We start from the raw sequence: 26170 nt of genomic DNA, 5'->3' as shown, positions 1-26170 counted from the left end.
GCTGCTATTGCCTCAGCGATTTTCCATTGGTCAAAACAGACTCCTAAAGAAGCCTTCGCCGCTGCCATGGAATCATGGCGTCAGCATTGTGAAAAATGTGTACGTCTGCAGGGCGATTACGTCGAGAAGTAACGCCAGTTTCATCGATTTCGGGTGAGTAGTTAATTAGAAAAAAAATCGGAGGTCTTAGAACTTGAATGCACTTCGTACAACGAGCAGTATTAGTCCTTTTTGCAGATGACGGTAGTATTGTAATCAGTCCAATCATACATACGAAAAGAGAAGACATGGAAAACAAAGTTCTTAAAAGTTTCATTGACTGGTTTTCTGTGGATGGTGTCGCCCTCAGTTTTAAAAAGACAAAATGTACTTTTTTCTGCATATTTAGGGGTAGTACATCAGTGAAAAGTATAACACATGGTGGAGAAATAATAAATATGGTGGAAACTTCAAAATTCTCTGATGTCCATATCGATGAGAATTTAAACTGGAAAAAGCACATTTTGGAACTCCTAAAACAACTTAGTTCAGCCACATTTGCATTTACGATCACTGCAAATCTTGGGGAGAGAGAAATCAGTAAGTTGACGTATTTTGGACATTTTTTCAGTAATGTCATAAGGAATAATGTTCTGGGGTAACTCATCTTAATGCCAACATACTTGGCGTAGTGGTGACACCAGCTACCGTCACATCACCGCAATTAAGCGCTGTCGTGTTTGGTCAGTACTTGGAAGGCTGAGCGTCCGGGTCTGCTGTGCGCTTTTGGCAAGCGGGGTGCACTCAGCCCTTGGGAAGCCAGTTCAGGAACTACTTGGTTCAAAAGTAGAGGCTCCGGTCTTGAAAGCTGACAACGACCGGGAGAGCAGTGTATCGACCACATGTCTCTCCATTTTCGCATCGAGTGACACCTATTGGCTAAGGATGACACAGCGGTCGGTCAGTACTGTTGGGCTTTCCGAGGCCAGTTCGAACGGAGTAACTCATCTTTATGACCGAAATTCTTCGTTCCTCAAAAACGTGCTGTGTGCATAATACCTGATGCTCACCCACTATCATCTTGCAGACATTTGTTTATGGAGTTGGGCTTCTGACTACTGCATTACGAAGGAGAAATGACACTCATTACTCCACATTAAGGTTGTTTTTAGCACAAAAGCGGTACAAACTGCAGCAAAAAAACTTAGGAATGTTCAGAATGTAACCATATATACTAATTAATTTGCTATGTCAATTCAAAATGACTCGCTCCACATTATTACGATTTATCGGACAAAATGATCCATGAAACAAGAAACTAATTAAGTAAGTAGCTTTCTTAATACTTACCTATTTCCAGTGGTCATTTTCAAAGGTGACTGAGCAATTTAACCAGTAAGCGAGTTTGACGATTGTGCGCCCGCTGTGAGGGGCTGCCTATATTTTAAGGAGGACCTGATAATGGTACTATGCACCGAAACCGGTAGCCGTTTACAAAATAAAAGTGCGAAATTAGGCTAAACGAAACGTTTTTGTTTCTGTTTCATAATCTCTATATAATTCTATTTTTAGTTTAAATTGACTCTCGACGAGTCCCAATGTGTCGGGTTTGATATCGGGCAGTTGCCTAAATTGTACCATGTTTCAGATTTTACTTATTACAGCCTAAACAGTGAGTTATAACAGCATTTTAACAATGCTCTCCTCAGTTGCAGGACATTGTTCTTAGTATCTGATTTAAAGAATGTAAAGTCTAAAAAAATCAATTTTATAAACATTGGCAAGTGGTACAAATTACGAATCTGGTTTCCTGAAGGTATGTACTGTTCCTACAACACTATTTGTAGGCAGTGGAAATAAATTTTTTACTCCCTTCCCCCCCCCCCTCTCATTCTTTGCATGAAATCATATTTTGGATTTAGTGTATCTGATCATTTCTTCGATTCGGTCTTCCTCACACAATTCGCTATACTGTTTGACCAATGAGTTTCTGTGGTGGCTTCCCGGAAGAGTCTGCAAAAAACTTCCTTATCACGAGTAGAGCTGTAGTTCTAGATTTCTTCTGATGTGCTTTGGTTGCCTTTGTTTTTGCATAGGTTGTTCGTCAGCCCAAAGGCTCCTAGGTTACGTCTTGAAGTTTTGCTTGGAGCTTTCATCTTTCTCCTTGGATTCGGACACCTTCAGCTCACATTTTTGCCTGCCATTGCTTCTTCTGCTGTAACAATGGGGAAATCCATATCGTCCTGCAAAGTTGAACGGAAGTTTTATTACTTCCGACATGCTTAAATTGAACATCTTGTCAGGTGTAAGAATATACTCTTGCAACTCGTTTTCAACACTGTAATGCAGCAAAAAAAAAAAAATTATATCCTCTATGGCATTTTCGTTTTTATTTTCAGGGTGCCTGTTTATTGTTGGCATAGGCACATTCTGTATCGGTGAAAAATCATTTAATCCATGATTCCAATTTATATACACCGTTAGAACTAAATGCAGTCGATCTGTATTCTGCTCTTGTGAAGCCTAACTGTTGCCATAGTGTAAGACAAAGTATAGATAATTATCCAGTTAATAACATATGATAATGAACACATTAGCAAGTTCATCACATTGTTCTAAACATTATGTCGCACAATCGATACTAAATTAATTTTTTGAGGTTCATTATTCAAGCAAGTTTATTAAATTCTACCGTTTCAATACTGGAAACTTATAGCGGTACATTATAGGCAAAGTCACCACATTTTCTTTGTCAGTTTTCTACAGACGAACTACAGCGAATACAGATCCATGAGAGCCTAAAACCTAAGTTAACTTGAAGTACAGAGTGACTATTATTGAACTATATGAAATAAAATCGTCATAACTTCTGAATGGTTTGAATTAGGACGTTCAAACTGCATTGTTTGCCGCGGCGTACGATGGGAATTAGTATGCGCAAGCGTATGGTTTGGTTTAGCGACGAAGCCCACTTTCATTTTTGCATTTTGCGGTCGAGATGTCTCCTGACCCTCAAAGGGTGACTGTGTGGTGTGCAGTGTCCATTCACGGAATAACTGGTGTGATATTCCTTGATGGCATGGTGACTACTGAACGGTAACTGAAGGTTTTGGAAGATGATTTCGTTCCCATTATCCAAAGTGACGCTAATTTTGACAAGATATGGTTCATGCAAGACGGAGCTCGAACCCATCGAAGCAGAAGAGTGTTTAATTTTCTGGAGGGACACTTTGGGAATCGCATTCTGGCTCTGGGATACCCACAGGCCACTGACATGGGACTCGATTGGACGCCATATTCTCCAGGTCAGAACAGATACGACTCCTTTTTGTGGGGCTACATTAAAGAAAAGGTGTACAGCAATAACCCCAAAACCATTGCTAAGCTGAAAATATCCATTCTGGAGGTCATCGACAGCATTGGTGTTCCGACACTTCAGTGTGTCATGCAGAATTTCGCTACTCATCTGCGCCGCATAATCGCCAGTGATGGCAGGCATATCGAACATGTCATAACCTAAATCCGAATACCTGTAGTGACGTTTACATGTTGAATAAAGTCTGTGCAAACTGTAGTTTGTAACTAATTTACGTTTTTTTCGTATAGTTCAATAATTGCCACCCTGTATATTCACTCATAAATAAAACATAGTGTTGACGCTTATCTTACAACAATAATTCTCTTCGCCACGTACACAAAAATTTGAATGAAAACCACAGCAATATCAACACTGTCTTCAGACGATCTTTCCATCAAGACACAGAGCTTATAGCTGACAGTATGGATGGTCTCACCAAAAGTCGCCAAGTAAAAGAGGTACGAATTTTAGAGTAGTGGTACAAATTACGATAGAGTACGATATATGCATATCTCCCCTACCACCATTTAGCTCCTCGTCTGATTCAGACCAATCCTCATTCATTAGGCTATTTCTCAAATAACCAGCTCGAAGATGGCGTCTCAGTGCGCGCCGAGGAAAGACCTAGGATATTATTCAAACTATCCAAATCAAGTGGTTAGGTCCTCTGTAACGTTAGGTCCTCTGTGACGTAGTAGTGCATATGTTAGTAGTTCTACCCTGTGGCATCGTCTTTTCTGATGCAGGAGTCTGTATCACCGAATCTTATGGATTCTCTCTCTCCAATCTCTGCGCTGTTCTCCAGTCAGCATGTGCATACAGGATACGCGATGTAAGTGAGCAGCTCATCCGTAGATAAGCTGTCTTGATGTTCATACAAAGCACCACAGCCTTCAATATAACGCACAGTCTCATACGCACTCTTACCACCGAGCAAAGTGGCGCAGGGGTTAGCACACTGGACTGGCATTCGGGAGGACATCGGCTCAAACCCGAATCCGGCCAAGCTGATTTAGGTTTCCCGTGATTTCTCTAAATCGCTTCAGGCCAATGCCGGAATGGTTCTTCTGAAAGTGCAGGGCCCACTTCCTCTCCATCCTTCCCTAATCCGATGGGACCGATTACCTCGCTGTTTGGTCCCCTTTCCCGAATCAACCAATCAACCAACACTCTTTACTATGCAACAGGTCTTTCTGCATTGATTTTGTTTTATTAACTCTGGAATCGAAAATCTTGTGTTTTGTGAATCACACACACATATGTTTTGTTATCTGCTCTACGATCTTCACAAGGTCCGGTGCGATTGGCCTTTTCCTACTGACGAAGTTGACAATACCCCCGGATGACTGGAGGTATTTTATTTCATGAAGCTTCTTTCTGCGATACATGAGGCGGTTTTTTGCATCCTTACACCAGTCTTCGTATTGTCCCATATCCTTCGCCTTGCCAAATGCAGGTAATCGCAGATCGCTCCCAGTGACTGCTTCAACCTTCCCATTGTCTTTTACGTAGCTACTACACAATGACCCTTCTCCTGATCTGAACAGTGGACATACCGAAGATCACAATTCGGATCACACACAAGTGGTTTTGTTGATCTTTGTAAGTCTTATGAACAGAATTGTAAAACTACCGTAGACTATCATAGACCATCATAAGTGAGTGTAGTTTTCCCAGTGGCAGTGGTCAGTTAAGATCGTAACAGTGTTACCTGTATGTTATGTGTGTTGCATACGTATCAGGCGTTACCTAATTTCGATCGCTTAATTTACGTATAACATCAATGGCTTACTAGATTTCCCTAGAAATCGGAAATGGTGAACCATCTAGAAACTGAATGAGTGTATATAAAGGGCCACATAACCTATGGGACATTTTTCTTCTGTATAGTTATCTTCCTGTCTGTTACTTAAAAAAAAAAAACAGTATTTAATAAAATTCACTCGAGCTTCCAGCCGTGTCAAATGGTTTAAAATCCTGTAGATCTCCGCTGTTGTCAAGTGGTGACTGTGTTCTGGTTGCTGCTATCGTCCTTATATAGCCACACTGCTTTCTGTGATGTTACTGGTGATCGCTCCAGTGTCATATAAACTAATTTTTAACAAGGAATATCCCAAAAGAGCAGTGCGATTTGAGAAATCATTTTACTTTATTTTCACAACCAATTCCGTAAACTGAATATGCCATCTTCAGCCCCATATGCACCTCATGTGTAGACTGGAGGCATCAGCATCTAGATCAGGGCTTCACAACATACGTGCTCGCGGAGCAAGCTGTGCGCAGCAAGGCGCGAGCACGGAGCAGCGCGAGCACGCTACCCCCACTACAGGACTAGAGCGGAGAGTGGGGAAAGTCACGTCACACAACAGCTGCCGCCAGTCAATGTAAATCCGCGGCCACCTGCAGGGATATCACTCACGAATTATTACTGTGACAAATGAAACAAATAAAGGAGAATGTACACATGCCACATAATTTTATTAGCTTAGTGTATGCCTCTACATTCGCATTAATTTGTGAACTGTTACACACTAAAAGGTGTCACTGAAGTGTGGGATTCTCGGTTATCTTGTACTTTTTGCCCTTTACAATTGCGTCTATGTTCGGAGTAATTGTTCTTGTGCATTTTAGGCGCAGCGTGCAGTTTAAATTTCGATCAGACAATGCGTTTCTCAGGCGCGTCTTGTTACATTTCATTGCAGAGAACAGTTGTTCACAAACAAACGTGGAACCGAATATTGATATTATTGTAGCCGCCAGTTTGTGCAAACGAGGAAATCTATCCTGAGGGAAGTGTCTGTAGAATTCCAAAATGTTTTTCTTGTTCTGAAAGTTGTCTCTGTATTCTCTGTCACACTGCAGGTCAATAATTTCTTGCTGCAGCTCAGGACGAATCTCTTAAATATTCGCTGAATATGGAGATAACAGATCAAAATCACTGTCTAGTGCTGTCAGATCTTGAAAGCGCTGATCAACTAAACTATTGAATAACGTTCACAGTCTTTGTGAACATCTTGCATGGATGACAATTTAGGAAAATGAGCTAGGTTTCCTGTTTCCAGCTGACTCACCCAAAGTGTCAATTTCATTTTAAAAGCTCGTATTCGATCTATGAAATGAGTGATTAGCAGATCTTTACCTTGTAGTAAAATGTTCAAAGCATTCAGATGGCTAGTTAAATCTGCTACGAACGCGAGATCACATTCAAACGTGCGCGCGCATTTCCCCTCCCTCCCTACTCCGCGACCTTGCACCTGCTCGCGAGCACGTGCCTGAGCAGACGCGAGTACTCGCGCTCAAAACCGGCCAGTTGTTAAGCCCTGATCTAGATGTTACGAATTCGTACTTCAAATGCTTCTCTCGAAGACTTGACAACAACACAGCACACCTGCAGTCCGAGTCTAAAAACCACAGAACCGTAGTTTTGGTAGAGCGCAATTCTACTCGTGAATACATACTACAGCATGCTTCTTAATTACTGCTGTGCAATGTTTGAGACGCTGCGCTGACGATTTACAGCAGCATACAATTAAGAATGAACTTCCAAACTGCTTCAGTCAAAGCAGTGTTCTTTACTGTTTTCTTAATGTTGTAGCTAAGTGAACTCCAACGTGGGCAAATTCTTAGTGCTCTTATGGTGGGTGTATCCATAACCAAAGTAGTCGAAGTGTTTGGTGTTTCAAGAGGCACAATCTAAGATTTATACCACATACACGGACAGCGGAAAGTCATCCTCCACGAAAGAGTGTGTCGAGTGATCGTGACAGACGTTCATTGAAGAGGACTGTGAAGAAAAATAGCAAAACGACAGCTGTAGAAGTCAGTGCAGAACTAAAAGTCGCACTCGCGAATCCTGTCGGCACCGAAACAACAGAAGGGGAGATTCATAAGCAGGGAATTACAAGCGAAATGGAATTCCAGAACCACTCATAAGTGATGCAAATGCTCGTAACAGGAAAACGTGGCGGCAAACGCGTAAAATCTGGACTTGGAGCAATGGAAGAAAGTCATTTGGTCGAATGAGCATTTTTTCACACAGTTTCGAATTTCTGGCACTTTCCGATAGTGAAACGGCTGCGTTCGTGAATGATCTGGACAGACGTGTGGTGGTATTCCAAGTGCCCCACGCTTACTGTCCAAGGTCTCGTTACTGTCAAGGATTACATGACCATACTGGGATGATCAGATGCACCCGATGGTACAAAGTTTGGTCCCCATGGTTATGCTGTGTTCCGAGACGACAGGGGCGCTGTTCACGTAGCTCGCATTGTCCACAACTACTTTTGTGAGCACCAGGATGAATTATCGCGTCTCTCCTATCTACCACAGTCAGCAGATCTCAATATTGTTGAACGTTTGTGGTCTATTTTCGCCATCCACCTTTATCATTCGTCCACGAGACACACAGGGCCATAGACACGGGTTCCCAGGTAGATGCCGTGTTTCTTGACTTCCGCAAGGCGTTCGATACTGTTCCCCACAGTCGTTTAATGAATAAAGTAAGAGCATATGGACTATCAGACCAATTGTGTGATTGGGTTGAAGAGTTGCTAGATAACAGAACGCAGCATGTCATTCTCAATGGAGAGAAATCTTCCGAAGTAAGAGTGATTTCAGGTGTGCCGCAGGGGAGTGTCGTAGGACCGTTGCTATTCACAATATACATAAATGACCTTGTGGATAACATCGGAAGTTCACTGAGGCTTTTTGCGGATAATGCTTTCGTATATCGAGAGCTTGTAACAATGGAAAATTGTACTGAAATGCAGGAGGATCTGCAACGAATTGACGCATGGTGCAGGGAATGGCAATTCCATCTCAATGTATACGAGTGTAATGTGCTGCGAATATACAGAAAGAAAGATCCTTTGTCATTTAGCTACAATATAGCAGGTCAGCAACTGGAAGCAGTTAATTCCATAAATTATCTGGGAGTAGGCATGAGTGATTTAAAATGGAATGATCATATAAAGTTGATCGTCGGTAAAGCAGATGCGCCGGCCGGAGTGGCCAATCGGTTCTAGGCGCTCCAGTCTGGAACCGCGCGACCGCTACGGTCGCAGGTTCGAATCCTGCCTCGGGCATGGATGTGTGTGATGTTCTTAGGTTAGTTAGGTTCAAGTAGGTCTAAGTTCTAGGGGACTGATGACCACAGCAGTTAAGTCCCATAGTGCTCAGAGCCATTTGAACCATTTTTTAAAGAAGATGCCAGACTGAGATTCATTGGAAGAATCCTAAGGAAATGCAATCCGAAAACAAAGGAAGTAGGTTACATTGCACTTGTTCTCCCACTGCTTGAATATTGCTCACCGTATCATTTAGTAATCGCGAAAGCGTTACGGAAATGATAGATAAACTCCAGTGTAAGACTTTGCAGGAGAGACGCTCAGTAGCTCGGTAAGGGCTTTTGTTGAAGTTTCGAGAACATACCTTCACCGAGGAGTCAAGCAGTATATTGCTCCCCCCTACGTATTTCTCGCGAAGAGACCATGAGGTTAAAATCAAAGAGATTAGAGCCCACACAGAGGCATATCGACAATCTTTCTTTCCACAAACAATACGAGACTGGAATAGAAAGGAGAACCGATAGAGGTACTCAAAGTACCCTCCGCCACTCACCGTCAGATGGCTTGCGGAGTATGGATGTAGATGTAGATGTAGAGATCATCGTCACCTGAACTTGCCGCTGCGTTACAGGAATAACTGTTTAAGAATCCCTTAAAAACCATACAAGACCTGCATTTGTCCATTCCGAGACGAAGTGTAGTTGTTTTGATTTCCAACTATTTCTCTACATCGCATTATGACTGGTAATGTGTAGTGTTTTTGATGTTCCCATATTTTATCCATCCGCTGCTTCTGCAGACGACCTCGTGTGTGTTAGACGTGGAATTACTCCTTGTTCAGAGGCTATCCTTTAATGAAATGTATGCAGTTTCCTTCACTTCCGCCTATAATTTTTATAGGAGTACCACTAATCTACGATCTCCAGCACTCTGTTACTTCGCTGTTCTAGGGATATCCTTGAATTACTTGAAATCGTGACACCAAGGTCAATGGCACACACAGCTACGACACTAACATCACGGTTACCATTCAGGAGCTCCGTGAGTGGCAAAGTAAATAAATCCCTAATTTATGGGTCTCGGATGGATCCCTTATAGTATGTCCGGCGAATCTGACGGTTGGTACAGTCTGTTCTATCTTTTTCCGCCTAGAGTAACCAACGAAGCTGAGGTAAAGACATTGGGGAACATATAATGATTTGTTACCGAAGATCGCTTAGTAATTGCAATGTTCATACTACTGGTTTCGGCAGCTGACTGCAGTCTTCGGATGGGATTAACCCACTAACAGATTCGTCATGATATTTACTTTTAGTTACGCACTTTGAACTTCATGAAATCTAAAACATGTCTCTGAATTTCACAACGTCTCGTCGCATTATAAAAGGGAGAGGGTTCTCCGCGGAATCGGCGAGGAAAGCAATATGTGGAAAAGATTAACAAGATCAAGGAATAGGATGGTAGGAATTGTGTTGAGGCATCAGGAAATAACTTATATGACACGAGAGGTAGCCGTAGAAGCGAAAGTAAATAAATAAAATAAAGGGAAACAGATCGGAGTGTATAGATAAAACAGATAATGAGGACGTTATCGATTCCCGGCGGGGTCAGGGATTTTCTCTGCCTCGTGATGACTGGGAGTTGTGTGATGTCCTTAGGTTAGTTAGGTTTAAGTAGTTCTAAGTTCTAGGGGACTGATGACCGTAGATGTTAAGTCCCATAGTGCTCAGAGCCATTTGAACCATATTTGAGGACGTTACGAGTAAGTATTTGTCTTAGGTGAGGAGATTAGCATACTAGAAACAACGCTATTGTTTTCAAATTTGAATATAATGCTCATAACTAGTTTCATGAGTGAGTAAGTAATGCATGAGTTTGATCTTACTACTGCTAATCCTGTAAATCAGTGACTACAACGCATACGAATCTTAACGCGGAAACCTCTTTTGTTCTGTGACCACATTTGCCTAAATAGTGAGCTGCACCAACTGTTAATTCCCTTTGATATTAGCGGATTAAATAATTCAAACAGCCTCCCCCAGTTATCCGTACTTTTGATGTCGGCTTGAACAGTCTCCCTCGGTGCAACTTCGTAATTTTCAGCAGGATGGAAAAGCTGGAAACTGCCTATGCATGATGCGTGACTTCGACATAAGTTAAGCTCCACAAAGAGCTGACGTCGCTGCCCAAATAGCAATAAACCGCGCCCACACCGTGGCCGCCAGTGTGATAAGGGCGCAGGTTCTTAAGAAACCGTGACTGCTCTTCGGGATATCTTGCTGGGTAGCTGTGCTGGTTTTCTTTCGTACGAGTCCATTAGTCTTGCAGCAAAATTTCTTCGCTCGAAAGCCTGCGTACTAACGGAAATCTGTTCTCAGACCGGAGGAGAAAGAAGTCAGCGCCGCAGCCGGTGGAGGCAGAAGACTTAAGTCGACCGGTGCCATGGACTCCAAGGTGTACAAGTCCAATCCAAACCCAAAGGCTACGGCTAACCCCATCTCCAAGCTCTTCGTCTGGTAAGCACAAAGCATTATTTTCTACTTTGTATCAGTAGTTTGGCTTGAGGTAACTGTAACAGTAGGATATCTTTGTTAATCTCTTACTTTTAGCTGTACATTTTGCCAGCTAGTTTTCTGTGATTCGTAGATTTTAGTCATATTTTGTCACTGACAGAACAAATGTGTGTACGGGGGAATTTCGAAGGTAAGTTATACGTTATTGTGGTAGGTCAAGTAATTTTTATTGAACGCTTCAAAATAACCATCAAGTCTCTGTAAACAGTGGTCGGTACTCTCTACCATTCAGTTTCTCGTCGAAAGCAATCCGCTCCTTGGCCATGGAGACATTCGACAACCGCTGAATTTCCTCGATCGCATGGACACAGTTGTATGTTGTCGATGTTGATGGCCTTCCTTCCCAGTTAGCATTACCAATGTCTGATCGCCGAATTGAAAAGCAGCTATAATCGGTTAATAATTGAAAGTCGTCAGGACCAGATTAGATACCTATAGGATTCCATAAAGCCCTTCTAGCATTAATTTATCGTAGATCACTTGAGCAACGAAAGGTACCAAACGACTGGAAAAAATTGCAGGTCATTCCCGTTTGTAAGAAAGGCTGTAAAACATATCCACACAGTTATAGACCTATATCGTTGAGGACAATCTGTTGTAGAATTATGGAACATGTTCAAGAATTATGGCGTTTTTGGAAAATGAACATCTCCTCTATAAAAATCAACATGGATTCCGCAAACAGAGATTATTGGAAACTTAGCTCTCTCTGTTCCTCCATGAGATCCACAGCACAGTGGACAACGGCGCTCAGGTTGATACCGTGTTCCTTGATTTCAGGAAAGCAATTGACACCGTCCCGCATTGCCGTTTAATAAAAAAAATACGAGCTTACGGAGTATCGGAGCAGACATGCGACTGGATTCAAGACTTTCTTGCATATAGAACTCAACAAGTCGCTCTTAACGGAACAAAATCGACAGGTGTAGAAGTAACATCCGGAATACCATAAGGAAGTGTGATAGCACCGTTGCTGTGTACAATGTACATAAATGAAAGCGTCGGATGCTCTTTAAGACTATTCGCAGATGATGCAGTTGTCTATACCAAAGTATCAACGCCAGAAGATAGTAAGAATTTGCAAAACGACCTGCAGATAATTGATGAATGATGCAGGCTCTGGCAGTTGGCCCTGAACGTAAATAAATGTAACATATTGCGCATACCTAGAAAATGAAGTCCAATACCGTACAGCTACACTATTGATGACAAACAGCTGGAGGCAGCGTTTACCGTAAAATATCTAGGCGTCCTTATCCTGGGAGGCCGTGAGTGGAATGACCACTTAAAACAAATAGTGACAAAAGCAGATACCACACTCAGATTCATCGGAAGAATCTTAAGGAAATGTAACTCGTCCACGAACGAAGTGGCTTATAAGGCGCTTGTTCGACGCGTTTCGTTACGGGATCTTTTAGCTGGCGAGAGAGCGTAACGGAATTGTTAAACAAACTCCACTGGCAGACATTACAAGAGAGGCGTTGTGCATCACGGAGAGATTTACTATTGAAATTCCGGGACAGCATTTTTCAGGAGGAGGCGGACAACATATTACTTCCCCCCCCCCCCCCCCCCCCCCAGATACAACTCGGGTATTGACCACGAGGAGAAAATTCGATGAATTTGAGCCAATACAGAGGCTTACCGACAATCTTTCTTCCCACGAACTACTCGCGAGCGGAACAGGTTTGGAGGGATCAGATAGAGGTACCGAAAGTACCCTCCGCCACACACCATTAGGAGACTTGTCGGAGTATGATGTAGATGTCTGTGCGGCCTTGATGAAATTGCTGGCACCATTTCACTGCAGCTGGAGCGACATTAAATTTGGTCCATGTTTCATAGTGAATCGGCGTGAAATTTAGACGTTTTGTGCACAAGAATCGTACTGTCGCATGCACGTACATTGTGGAGTACATTTCCAGATGCCGCGCCGTTTCACTTCCACACTTGGCTCGCCTGTTGTCCGCACCGCAACACTAAGCTCTCTGCAGGAAATACTTTTGACAATGCGCCACTCATGTTGTGGAATGGTCCCAGCGTGAGACGACATGTCTAACTTACTTTCTGAAGCCCCCTCGTAATAGAAGTTTTCAGTTATACGTTAGTAGATATTGCAGTACAACAGCATTTAAATATAGTTTATGTGTAGGGGTGTCCTATCTCAAGCTCGTATTCATTCCATTTTAATATTATACGAGAGGCGTAGCAATTACTGTACTATCATGCTCAAAACTACTCCAACGTCTTGAATTCCGTTCCGCTTGATTAACAGGCATACAACATGAAGTAATTTCGCTGCAGGTCTTTTAATCTCTTTTCGGCACAGTCGTTAGACTTTACAGAACTGGTACAAGTCACACCCAGAGAAAACTGCTATGGGTGACAGTCATTTCAGATCTAATCTAACACGCCAAGTTGCAAGTATCAGGAAATATGTTATCGGAGATGAGACAGAACATAATGCCTCAAAACTCAAATTTATTACAATAAGTGAAATATACAACTGTTACCACTAGTATTAGTATCTGAGACAACTAGAAGCCGTAGCTCTATCACAAAAATCATTTAGTAAACCTCTGACAAAACTAATTTTTATTGTGATTAAGAGAATTTGAAATAATATTAGAACTCTTAAAGTTCTTTGAGAGTTCGAAGTATTCTTGCTATCTAAAATCTTTTCTAACAACCTATTGTTACGTCGCTTACTTGGAGAGCGATTTGGAATGAACTACTCACTCAGCTACACAGTTCGAAACATAGCGATTAACAGCGTCAAACCTTTACTTAGACAACGTATCACTATAATCCTTTCATCATAAGAATAAACCTGATGCAAACCAACACAAACGCGGTGATTGGTCAGAAGCCGTAGCGCACGTACACTGGTGTTGTTACGCTCTTGGAAGTAGGTCCTACTTATGTATTAGATATCTTATTACTAAGTTACGGTAAATGAAACTTTAACCTATTCAGATGTATTAACAGCCATCAATGTTTTACTTAATCACGCTTTAGCTACGTAGTTTTTATTGCAAAAATCGTGTACAGTCTCAGCCACTGTAGTATTGTGCTCTGATTGTCGCGGGTCGCGCTGTTATGAGCAGTATGAAAATGGCTGAGACTGCTCTCTGTTCCGTAGCGAAACATGCGCGTGGAATACGGTTAAGAAGTGCCGAGAAATAGGCTGTTGTTAATGTCTTTCATAAATTTATGGAGATAATCGGCTTTGATGTTTTCCCGCGGTCGTATACAATGCACTTGATAATTATGAGCGAGATGAATGTGTAGCGTAGTTCGTAATGGAATGTGAACGACGTGTGGTTGTTTGTGCGTTAGTTCAAATCTACCGAATATCATTTTTTTTCTCGGTCAATTTGAAATACCTAAATCTCTTAATCATAAAACTCATAATCATTTCTTATGAGTAATGCACGGCTTCTTGTTTCTAATTACATATTGGACGCAAAATTCCTGTTTCCATTTCAAATACAAAATCTTAATTATTGATGTTTTATGAAAGACTGTTTACAAAAGTTTTTTAAATTAAGGAAACATAAAAGTTTAATTTTTTAAGTCAAAAATGAAAAAGCAAATCCTCTTTATTTGTACTATGTCCATCTTTTGATACCACACAGGTAGATAAGCATCGTAGAAATATGGAAAACAATCATTTTGACAGCATCGACCACATGAAACAAATGCTGAATTTTTACATTTGCTACTCTACCTTTACAATATAAACGCAACAGAACTGATCCGGAGCAGAGCTGCGGGATTTGATCCGAGATGTAACAAGACTGTTAAGCTGCCAGACGTACTGGAACTAACGCACGCAGCTTTTTCACACGTCACTGGCGAACGCTGGCGGAATATAGAACGGCTCGTCGTGAAAGAGGAAGAGAAATTGCTGCGCCTGGTTGGCTTCATGAATTCTGGTTTTGATAGGCTCGTTATCAACGTAGCAGGTGACAGTTCCAGAACTGAAACGTATTTCTCGGATTCGGATAAGGACGGAGCTAAGAGATTACCAGACGACTGACTGTAAGTAATACCTTCAGTGGCTTCAGTATTTAACTATACGGTGAAATCCTTCAGTACTCTCTTACGTTACACACAGTTTATGCAGAAAAATTACCCTGTGGTTAAGTCAGGAATTTTCTTCATTCTTGTTTTTAATTACAGTAGTACGTTAGCTAAAAACAATAACGTGTTGCGGTTCTCGTCTAGTCGTCTAAGGAGCATATTGTGGGAGATTTGCAGTACTGCTTAAACATTAAATGACATTCGAAGCTGTATTGCTCCTCTGCTCGTCTCTTTTCACGTGTGAACTGCAGGTGGCCACGTCACTGCAGGCTAGCTGTACCAGCTGACCGGCCAGTGCTGTCCAAGTTACATGCGCCGGTCAAGCAGTTGTCCCGTATTATCGCTAAGTCGATATGAGCATAACGCACAGCACAAAACGTTCCTTTATTGTCATACTTGACAGTACTCGTGACAGCTTGGCTGCAGTCCCACGTGAAATGGAAATCCAATGAGGTTCCAACAAACGCGGAAGAATACATATTGCAATGTTTACATCAGGTTTATTCTTATGATGAATGGGTTATAGTAATTTTACTATAGTCATGATGGCACATATATCAGTTTGCAACTAGAACATCACTTATAGCCATTTTTATCGAGCACAAAGTGATATTAAGTATCTAAATCATTAATGACCAGCCAGTTGTGCACATGTTTGATTTTAAATGAAATGATGATATGTTTTATTCTGGATATAACTTCAAATTCATCATCTACAGCCATTTCTAACAAAAAAACATTCCGTGTCTGACCGAGACTCGAACACATCATGGAGCGTCGTTGCTGATAGGCGTAATGAAATATAAACTACTTGATTTTGGTCAGTATTGGTTAGTAAGTCAGAAATTCAAATTACATAATGTAAATTTTTGTACTAGCAAATACTCTTATCCAACAACTATTGTACTTGTTAACGTGACTTCATTAACAGCGACAAAGTGTGCACATGCCCAAACTTGAAATGACGTGACGTAAAGTTTTCTGTTTGACAGAGATTACCAGCATCTAATCGTGTTGTTAACCAAGCACAATAAAATGTTAGATGTCGAATATTTTCATTAGTAGCAAGATGTGTCAACCTGAAATGACGTAACGAAAACTGTTGCCTTCTCGGAATCCGAACTCTACATCCATTTCTGTTGTTTTAGTGCCACGACTAGACGTTAAATATCCGTTTATTTCGCCAATGGCGTCGCGCAGACCATTGTTGTAGAACACACACGTAGAAAAGCTAACCACTGAATTTTTTCTGCCGGCCGCGGTGGTTAGCTGTTCAGGCGCTCAGTCCGGAACCGCGCGACTGCTACGGTCGCAGGTTCGAATCCTGCCTCGGGCATGGACGTGTGTGATGTCCTTAGGTTAGTTAGGTTTAGGTAGTTCTAAGTTCTAGGGGACTGATGACCACAGATGTTAAGTCCCATAGTGCTCAGAACCATTTGAGCCATTTTTTTGAATTTTTTCTCACTGGGAGCGAGGACCGCAACGTTTGGACTTGAAATGAGGTGATGAAACATTGTGTGTCTGATTGGGAGTCGAAACAGACACTTACTGTTGATAATTCATGAATAGACACTTAAAAAAGTATTTTTCACCGTTAGTTAGGTGTGTGTATTGTAGAGCTTCAAATGACATGATGAAGTTTTTTGTACCGGACAAAGGTTCGAATGCACACACGCGCCGCTGGTGGAGTCCTGGGGGCGTTTGGAATCTTGGGGAAACGATGTAATGACGGAGTTATGTCGTCCAGAAAGGGTCAAATCCCCCGAAAATGGAGATCTGAGTTCGTATCCCAATCCACTGCCATTATTTTCAACACGTAAAGTTCAAGTACTTTATTTGACTATTTCTTCATTAAATGAAATAAAGTTTCTAGAAGAAGAAAACTTGCCGGTAACAGAGTTTCTGCTTGCCGTGACTTCCGCCTGTCATGGCCCGATCTAAGTCGACTCTGCTCCAGTCGATAGCGAAGTGACTCACTATTTGACGTGGGTTTATAACCAGTTGCAACCCCAAGTTCTTCACTTGGCATTATCAGAGGTAAAGACGGTCTCTTCGTGCCTGTTAAAAATGTTCGCCTCTAGAGGAAAATCGAATGCATCAATGCATCAATGCAAAAGACCACCAAAATTTTCGTTCGACTGGTTCACGACTTTGTCGTAACGCAGAATGCGTCACACTGGATGAGAATTCTGATTCTCTGACTCGCTGGAGGTGGATTACAGCCTGTTTAATACATTCATTTCCTTGTTAGACCGCCTCGCCATTCATCAGTTGCCTCGGCCACCCGATGAGTCCTTTCGACACGATTTTGTAGTTTTGCTTGGAGTGACGCAGGTTACCATAAGTGTATTTCTTACCTTAATTTTTTATTTGAGATTCTAGTATCGCTCTTGCAGTGACTTGTTGAATCTTACATATTTTAGTTCCTCCCCTCCTAGTCAGTTCGTGGAAGCTGCAAGTGAACAACACTCTCTAGTTTTAACAGCATTGTCATCACATGTTATCTATGTGGAAGTTGCTGTGAGATAACCCTTTCTCGGGTATATACTTTCACGCGGGTTTCATTCACAACCAGTGTATATTTTTAACCTCCTGACATGCAGATGCTTTCTCGCAGCACGCAAATCGAATATACAGTCTGGACAGTAACAGTCTGAATAGCTTGAAAGGATGGTGCACGGTAAGTTGTGCTGAGAAATAATTATTGAGAATAAAAATTTTGTACGTTGTGCCATTTCCGAGTTACTTACAATTGATGTTAGCCAATTGGGCCGCTGCGCGCGAAAATTCAAGCGGCCCGTTAGTCTCCTTCGTTTGGTTTCCGATAAATGAAAAAAAGGACGATTCGCAAATTGGACATGGTATGGTAGTACGGATGGAACCCAAGCCAAGGGCTGAGCCGTCTTGTGCGCTATCGTCCTCGCTATAAGAGGAATTGACAGTAACTGTATCCAACACATGAAATGTATTCGTAGTTGCGAATATGAACAACCGTCAGCTGTATAATGGAACTGCGACAATGAATATTTCTGCCAAACCGGAACTCGAACCCGGATTTCCCGCTTATCGCGAGCCCTCGCCTTACCATTAGACTACCCGAGCGCGCTCCACAGCCAGGCCCAAACTTCGGTGTGTCGTCAGCCGTGTGTTTACAGCCTGCACTCATACATCCATTATGTATATTCCCATACAGGATAGATAATGTAATTGAAAGTTGCTTGCCAAGTGTCGGGGGACAATTATGATTTTGCAGTGCCTGTAGAGTTCAGAAGTACCATGCAGTGTTCTTTTGAACATGTCCCCGAAGGAACAGGCAAAACTGGCTAAAGGGGTGAATGGGAATCCAGTTTAAAACAATATGCCAAAATAGAGTAAAACAAAATAAAAAGTTAACGCAGAGGCTAGAAACTTGTGTTGGAAAATTTCAGGAGAGTTTTATTTTGGGTCTAGCTGCAATGTTTTACGTTTTGTGTACGCTAATTTTGCTGTACTCAGTGATATTGTTCATAATACACACTGTTTATTAAACCGTGTTTAACCTTCAACTTCAGTATTTAATGCCATTAGAGGTCTACCCGTAATTTTTTAATTTTTTATTTGCTAATTTTTTTCATTTCTAGAATACTACGCTACATACAGGGTTTTGTAACGTTGAAGATAACAGCTATTGGTCAGACATGTTATAAATATTCATGAAGATTATCAGTCAGTTTGAAAGGGAACTGTCATAGGACATAAAAAACTTAAAAACTTATCAGTATGGAGATATACACACATACAACATCAATTATAAACACACTATCAGTGAAAGCTGATAGCATATCTTTCACACATAATTTTCAGAGCGAGCACGTAAAGCGACCTCCCTGCATCTCGAAACATTTAGCGACTCGCTGGATCATGGTTCTCCGAACTCTTCGCGACATTGCTGCATCCACAGAACAAGGGCAGCAGGGACATGGACTACCAGTTCGTCAATGTTCATTCGAGTACTAGGATAAATGCGCTCATTCAAGTATCCTCACAGGAAAAAAACACAGAGACTTTAGGACAGGCGACCGTGGAATGTATAACATTAAACTTTCATCAGTGCTTCGTTTCCCGGAATAGGCTTTGCTTAACTAACGTTGCATATCCATTCCAAAGTGTATAGGTACACTGTCATTTTGGAACCACAACCTCGGCCGAACAAAAAATGGAACGCCTTCTACGTTTGAGAGAAAAGTATAATACGTTTGTGTAGTCAACCTCTCCGGCATCAGCTATGGATCAAAAACAGTATCTCCGAACATTCCAACTCATACAGTGATACTCAAGCGCACCCGATATCCACGATCGTGAGGGTTATCTTGATACAAAAGGTAGACATTATACATTTTTAAGATACCCTCACGTGTGAACGCAGGTTCATCAGACAGTATTACAGTGCTTATGTAGTCATAGGTTTTGGAACCATTCACAAAATTTCGTCCACAGAAGGCAGTGATGCGCTAACGAATGATGGCTGGGGCGCAGTCCTCCATCGTGTAACACGTCGACGACCGTGTGTTACGAGACGTACCGTTGCCTTGTTACATCGCTGCTGTTGTCGTTATATAGGTTCAAGAACGGCTTCATCATTAGGTGGTGTAAGACTAGCCCATGGGCAACCTTTATTTTAACTGTGGCGGAAAGGGAGAACCTGTCTTTCGAAGGCGAAACTAAGACGACTATACACCTCTTTGTATGGATAACGTCAATCAGGATTCACAGCAGCATCTTCACGAGCAGAAACTTAAGTACCAAGTGCCATAAGCATATCGACATATTCGGCGTTTGTGTTTGCCACACAGTTCTACTGAGACGCTGTTTTCCGTGAAAAAGAAGGAGAAAGTATGGTAATTGTACGACTGCACAGTGGAGAACTTTAGTTTTGCGTTACTTTGCTTGCTACTAATACCTATCTGTGGAACTGTACATGCAGAAACCTTACTCGTCGAAAAAGGACGTATAGTTTTGGTGGCGTTCTTACATAATGAGCTATGAATATCAGCTCTCCGTTTTTCGATCGAACTGCATGTCAACGGTGTGAGAATTTTTAGAACGCTTTTGGAGTGATTTCGGGGGCAAATGAATGATGATATATAATTAATGCTTTATAAAAGTAGTCGCGTAGCATATCACGTTGTCAGCCCTGATGTCTACGACTCACGGGCTGTGTGTATGATGACGCGAAGAGAAAGACTGCGCATTATTAAACATAGCACTGCCACTCTAGAAAGGCTTTCTGAAACGGTAAGAGACGGGATTTTTGCAGTTTTCCATCGGCATTACCAGTACTACTAACTTTTTTTTTGTGTCATCAGTCTTCTGACTGGTTTGATGCAGCCCGCCACGAAATGCTTTCCTGTGCCAACTTCTTAATCTCAGGGTAGTACTTGCAACATACTTCCTCAATTAATTGCTGGATGTATTCCAATCCCTGTCTTTCTCTGCAGTTTTTGCCCTCTACAGCTCCCTCTAGTACCATGGAAGTCATTCCCTCATGTCTTAACATGTGTCCTATCATCTGACCCCTTCTCCTTATCATTGTTTCCCACATATTCCTTTCCTCTCCGATTCTGCGCAGAATCTCTTTATTACTTAGCTTATCATTCCACCTAAATTTCAACATTCGTCTGTGGCATCACATCTCAAATGCTTCCACTCTCTCCGTTCCGGATTTCCCACAGTCCGTGTTTCACAACCATACAATTCTATGCTCCAGACGTACATTCTAAGACATTTCTTCCTCAAATTATGGCCTTTGTTTGATACTAGTAGAATTCTCTGGGCCAGAAACGCCCTTTTTGACAGTGCTAGTCTGCTTTTGACGTCCTCCTTGCACCGTTCGTCATTGGTTATTTTGCTGCCTAGGTAGCAGAATTCCTTAACTTTATCTACTTCGTGACCATCAGTCCTGATGCTAAGTTCCTCGACGTTCTCAATTCTGCTACTTCTCATTTCGTCTTTCTTCAATTTACTCTCAATCCATATTCCGTATTCATTAGAGTGTTCATTCCATTCAGCAGATCATGTAATTCCCCTTCACTTTCACTCAGGATAGCAACGTCATCAGCGAAGTGTATCATTCATATCCTTTCACCTTGAATTTTAATTCCATTCCTGAACCTTTCTTTTATTTCCGTCATTGCTTCTTCGATGTACAGATTGAACAGTAGAGGGGAAAGACTACATCCTCATCTTACACCCTTTATAATCCGAGCGCTTCGTTCTTGGTCGTCCACTCTCGTTATTCCCTCTTGGCTCTTGTACATATTGTATATTACCCGTCTCTCCCAGTAGCTCGCACCCCTATTTTTCCCAAAATTTCGAACATCGTGCACCATTTCACATTATCAAACGCTTTTTCCAGGTCGACAAATCCTATGAGCGTTCTTGATTTTTCTTTAGTCTTGCTTCCATTATCAACCGCAAAGTCTGAAGTGGCTCTCTGGTGCCTTTACCTTTTCTAAAGGCAAACTGACCGTCATCTAGCACATTCTCAGTTTTTTTCTCCGTCCTTCTGTATATCACTCTTGTCAGCAACTTGCATGCATGAGCTGTTAAGCTGATTGTGCGCTAATTCTCGCTCTTGTCAGCTCTTACAGTCTTCGGAATTGTAGATGATATTTTTCCGAAAGTAAGATGGTATATCACCAGACTGATACATTCCACACGCCAACGTGAATAGTCGTTTTGTTGCCACTTTCCCCAATGATTTTAGAATTCTGTTAGAATGTTATCTATGCCTTCTGCCTTATTTGATCGTATGTCCTGCAAAGCTTTGTTAAATTCTGACTTTAATACTGGTTCCCCTATCTCTTCTAAATCGACTCCTGTTTCTTCTTCTGTGACATCAGACAAATCTTCCCCCCCATAGAGGCCTTCAACGTACTTTTTCCACCTGTCCGCTCTCTCCTCTGCATTCAACAGTGGAATTCCTGTTGCACTCTTAATGTTGCCACCATTGTTTTTAATGTCACCGAAGGTTGTTTTGACTTTCCTGTATACTGAGTCAGTCCTTCCGACAATCATTTCTTTTCCTCTTTCTTCACATTTGTCACGCAGCCGTTTCGTCTTAGCTTCCCTGCACTTCCTTTTTATTTCGTTCCTCAGCGATTTGTATTTCTGTATTCCCGAATTTCCCTGAACATTTTTGAACTTCCTTCTTTCATCGATCAACTGAAGTATTTCTTCTGTTACGCATGGTTTCTTCGCATTTAACTTCTTTGTACCCAAGTTTTTCTTTCCAACTTCCATGATTGCCCTTTTTAGAGATATCCATTCCTATTCAACTGTACTGCCTACTTAGCTATTCCTTATTGCTGTATCTAAAGCCTTCGAGAATTTCAAGCGTGTCTCGTCATCTCTTAGTACTTCCGTATCCCACTTATTGTATTCAGATGCTCATTAATGGGTCTGTTCTTATCAGACTGAACACACATAATTAGTCGTTAAATAATGATGGCAATAAAGGTAGTAACAAAAATTACCTTTGTGGTGGGAGTGCACGTCCGCAGAAATTTATCCGAGGGGATGGGGGATGGCAAGATTCTTTGACTTGTGTATGTAAATGAGTCTGGTCTGTTTCGAGACGTGTCATGCCAAGAGAAATACTACATTTTGTAGTTTACACAAAAAATTATTGTATTACAGAGAATTGATGGTTATCAGTTACGGGAAATCACTTCTAGAAGTGTACACGTATTCTGTAATGAATAAAAACTGTGTGCCCCTTCCTTGTAGACGGCTAGTATAGTAGGTTACAAGAAGTACTGGTGACGTAATGTCATGACGAAACGGAACGGACAAGAATGTGGCAAGCATGGGAGGATATACCAAAAACTGGGTTCGAATGTAGTAGATGGTGCCTTGGACAATGAGGCCCTGTGATTTGCATGGCAGATGGCAAACTACCAACGAGATCTATGAGGAGGATATTAGAAGCAGGGATGAAAAAGGTTGTGAGTAAGTTTTTTTAAAATTTTGCATACTTGTACAGGGAAGCAGCGCTGACAGTGGACCGAAAAACATGAAGGCGTGTGGTGCACGGTAAGAGAACTAACTGAATAGTTACATGCAAAACAAGTTTTTTGTATCAATAAAAACAACTGTATTATTAATTCTGTATCACTAAGTGCATGTGTTCTGCATAAATGAGGTGTAGCCTAGTTGCTGTCGTGCGACCCAGTGTAAGATTAGTAAACGCAGGCACGTTGCACACAGACGTTGAATCAAACTCTCTACTATTGGCATTCTGACGCAGAGCTCTAGCTACTGCAGTAATAGAGCTGCACTGTTGCACTTCATTTCGATATTCCTGTTGTGACAGGTTTCTGGTGAGAGGCGGCAGCAGACGGGACGCTGTCGTCTACTCACATATGGACTTTAGGTAAGATGTTGAAAAACTGAAGAGATCAAGTCGTCTCTGGGACTTACATCGGTGTCTCTGCTGTCTCACGGAGTGTGTCATTACATCTCATATCCCAATTCAGTACTTTGGAAGACGATTTTAGAGACTTGTGAAATAAAAAGATAGAGTCCTTGTCCTTGAGCTGATTTTAAACCAGACGTGATCGTTAATTGGGTTTCGGGCGTTCAACGTCGGGATTGCTAGTGAAATCAGCTGGTAGCGTCGTACTCTAAATAAAGAGAGTTCTCAATTTTATGACCTGACCACCATTTATTTTTCATTTGTTTTAAAGATTCTGACCAGAGAACAATTTCCTTTCCAGTAGAAGATTTATTTAGAAAATCACGGCATTCTTGTGAACAATACCAGATTCGACTGATTTACTGACATTACACGTACTAGATATACTGTCTTAGGAGAATGTAGTGTCTGTCTGTAAACTAAATTATTTTACTACGTTTTTTAGGCCAAAGCATTTCCCGTGACATTTCATTCTGGGAAAAGTGGGCTGATAACGTCAGTACCAGTAATACCAATTTTTCTGTTAAATTTATGGCAACAAATACGCAGAAGTATGTGTGTTTTGGTCGCTAAAATGTGTTGTGTAGCAAACTATCGGGAAAAGGCCGAGGCAAGAGTGTCATGATAACACACGTGCGTTACAAGTTCAGTGTTAAACGCGTCCGTTTTGGTGATAACGCCCTAAAAGCTGGTGTAGAAACTGCCATTAGGTGACGCAGAAATGGAGGAAACAATTCAGAAATGAAATTACAATAAGAATATTCTGTCGGTCCCGACGTCAGCTTCGCAAAGCAGAAAGAAGATCCTATAGAATACGGTGGTATAGAATTTGCACGTCAGATGAGAGAAATAATGTCATTATGTGATCATGCTGTCGCAGAAAGTGCCCTTTTTAGTATTAGAGAATGAGGCAGAATATTTAAACGACAAATATGTGATGGAATAGACACGCATACAAAATTAGCCCAAATATTAAAGAACCAGGAATTAGGAATGTTTTTATGGTAATATGGAACGTGGAGTGGCTGTCATCCTAGAGATCGCTGTCGTTCTGATTATAGCGAATGACACATCGTATTACACATAGTAGGAAATCTCTTTCTATGTTTTCGCGACTAAGGCTGTACCACACAAAATCTGATGGAAATGTGGGCGGCACGGATCACATGCTCCTTGGCTGCCTCAGTAGACATACAAATCTACATCGCTGCAAAGTATCATCACGCTTAGAGACACTGTTGCCACAACACACCCTAAAACATCTATGAACGTGTATTCCAAATTTTCGTCTACCAATGGAGTCGGCTTACATTTATAAAGGTGTATTCCAAATTTTCATTTACCAGTGGAGTCAACTTAATCACCATCGTTGTAACCCTTCATCACGTGTTCAAAATTATATTAATTTGGGATTAAGTATTAATAATATACGTTTCCTCCCCCCTCCCCCCCTCCCAATCACCCCTCCAATCAAGGACCGTTCGAAGTGGGGAGTGGCTCAGCGATGCAGATAGCCGTACTGAAGGTGCAACCTCAAATCAGGGGGATCTGTGGAGTGGCCAGACTAACATCCGGTTCTTGTAAAGGAAAATATGATTTGTAGTTGGCTGTAATATTCTTTATCAATACTGAAACCTGCCGATCTCGACGTTTGTCATTTTCAAGCTCATGTGAATAACCATCATATGATGTATCGTATTTGACGTGAAATCTAAATTAATTTATATTTCGCATATGAAGCCACATTAAATGATTGAGTTTTTATAGCCAGTGATTACAGCTAACACTTACTGTATTGTGGCGGAGTAACATAAGGATTTGGTTTTCGCCCATATATTATGTTGTTACACGGACGATGTCAAATGTGGCTCCATATGTGGAACCGTAACGTGATTTATACGTCACGACATGTATGATAAACCATTTTGATAGTTATCCATAAATGCTTGGAAATGCATACACCTCGGAATCGGCCAATCGCACGTTTTATCTATATATGTAATACAAATGTAAGTATGTATGTGTATTATGTGGACCACTGGACTCATATCAACAAAATTTGTTTCACATACCCTTACTGTCAAGCAACAATCGGTGTGCGGGTAAGAACCACCTACTTATCGTAGTTCAGGAGATATGACGTCATAAATAATGAGATGCGTAAAATACAGGCAGATCATGCAAGACTTTCAGATTTGTTAGTTCTGTGCTACTAAACCTATTCGCAATAAATTTCGCAGAAAGTATCCATGTATTCCACTAAATGCACGTACAGAATTGTATCACGATACCACACACAGTTCGGGAGACATGACGTCATGAACACTGAAATACGTGAAAAACTTTTATTGTGCATGACATTTAAATTTATTACTTCATTGCTACTAACTCTATTCGCAACATATTTCGCATACAGTATACACGTATTCCGATGAATGTACCTTCACAAATATGTCACTGTACGACACAAAGTTCAAGAGATATGACGTCGTAAACACAGAAGCATGAAAAAATGCCGCATCATGCACGAAATTTTAATACTAAGACAGCCCTAGAGTCGAGTCGACTTACGGAAACCTCTGACAGCTGAAGCGCTTTTGACCCTTTTAAACTGCGAAGGCGAAAACAACAGACTACTGAAGGCCCACAACAA

General features: G+C 41.5%; 1 protein-coding gene across 1 annotated transcript in view; it reads left to right on the top strand.

Annotated features, from left to right (window-relative positions):
- LOC126162645 (ATP-binding cassette sub-family C member 4-like) overlaps positions 1-26170 on the top strand; it is a 335428-nt gene that overhangs the window by 26038 nt on the left and 283220 nt on the right. The window contains exon 3 of the mRNA XM_049919282.1: positions 10782-10919. Within this exon, the coding sequence (XP_049775239.1) occupies positions 10782-10919 (138 nt within the window). The remainder of the gene's footprint in view (positions 1-10781; positions 10920-26170) is intronic.

The sequence above is a fragment of the Schistocerca cancellata genome, chromosome 2 (genome assembly GCF_023864275.1).
Source record: "Schistocerca cancellata isolate TAMUIC-IGC-003103 chromosome 2, iqSchCanc2.1, whole genome shotgun sequence".
In the NCBI taxonomy this organism is placed as follows: Eukaryota; Metazoa; Arthropoda; class Insecta; order Orthoptera; family Acrididae; genus Schistocerca; species Schistocerca cancellata.
Note: the sequence above shows the minus strand (reverse complement) of the source record. Positions and strands in the feature narration are given on the sequence as shown.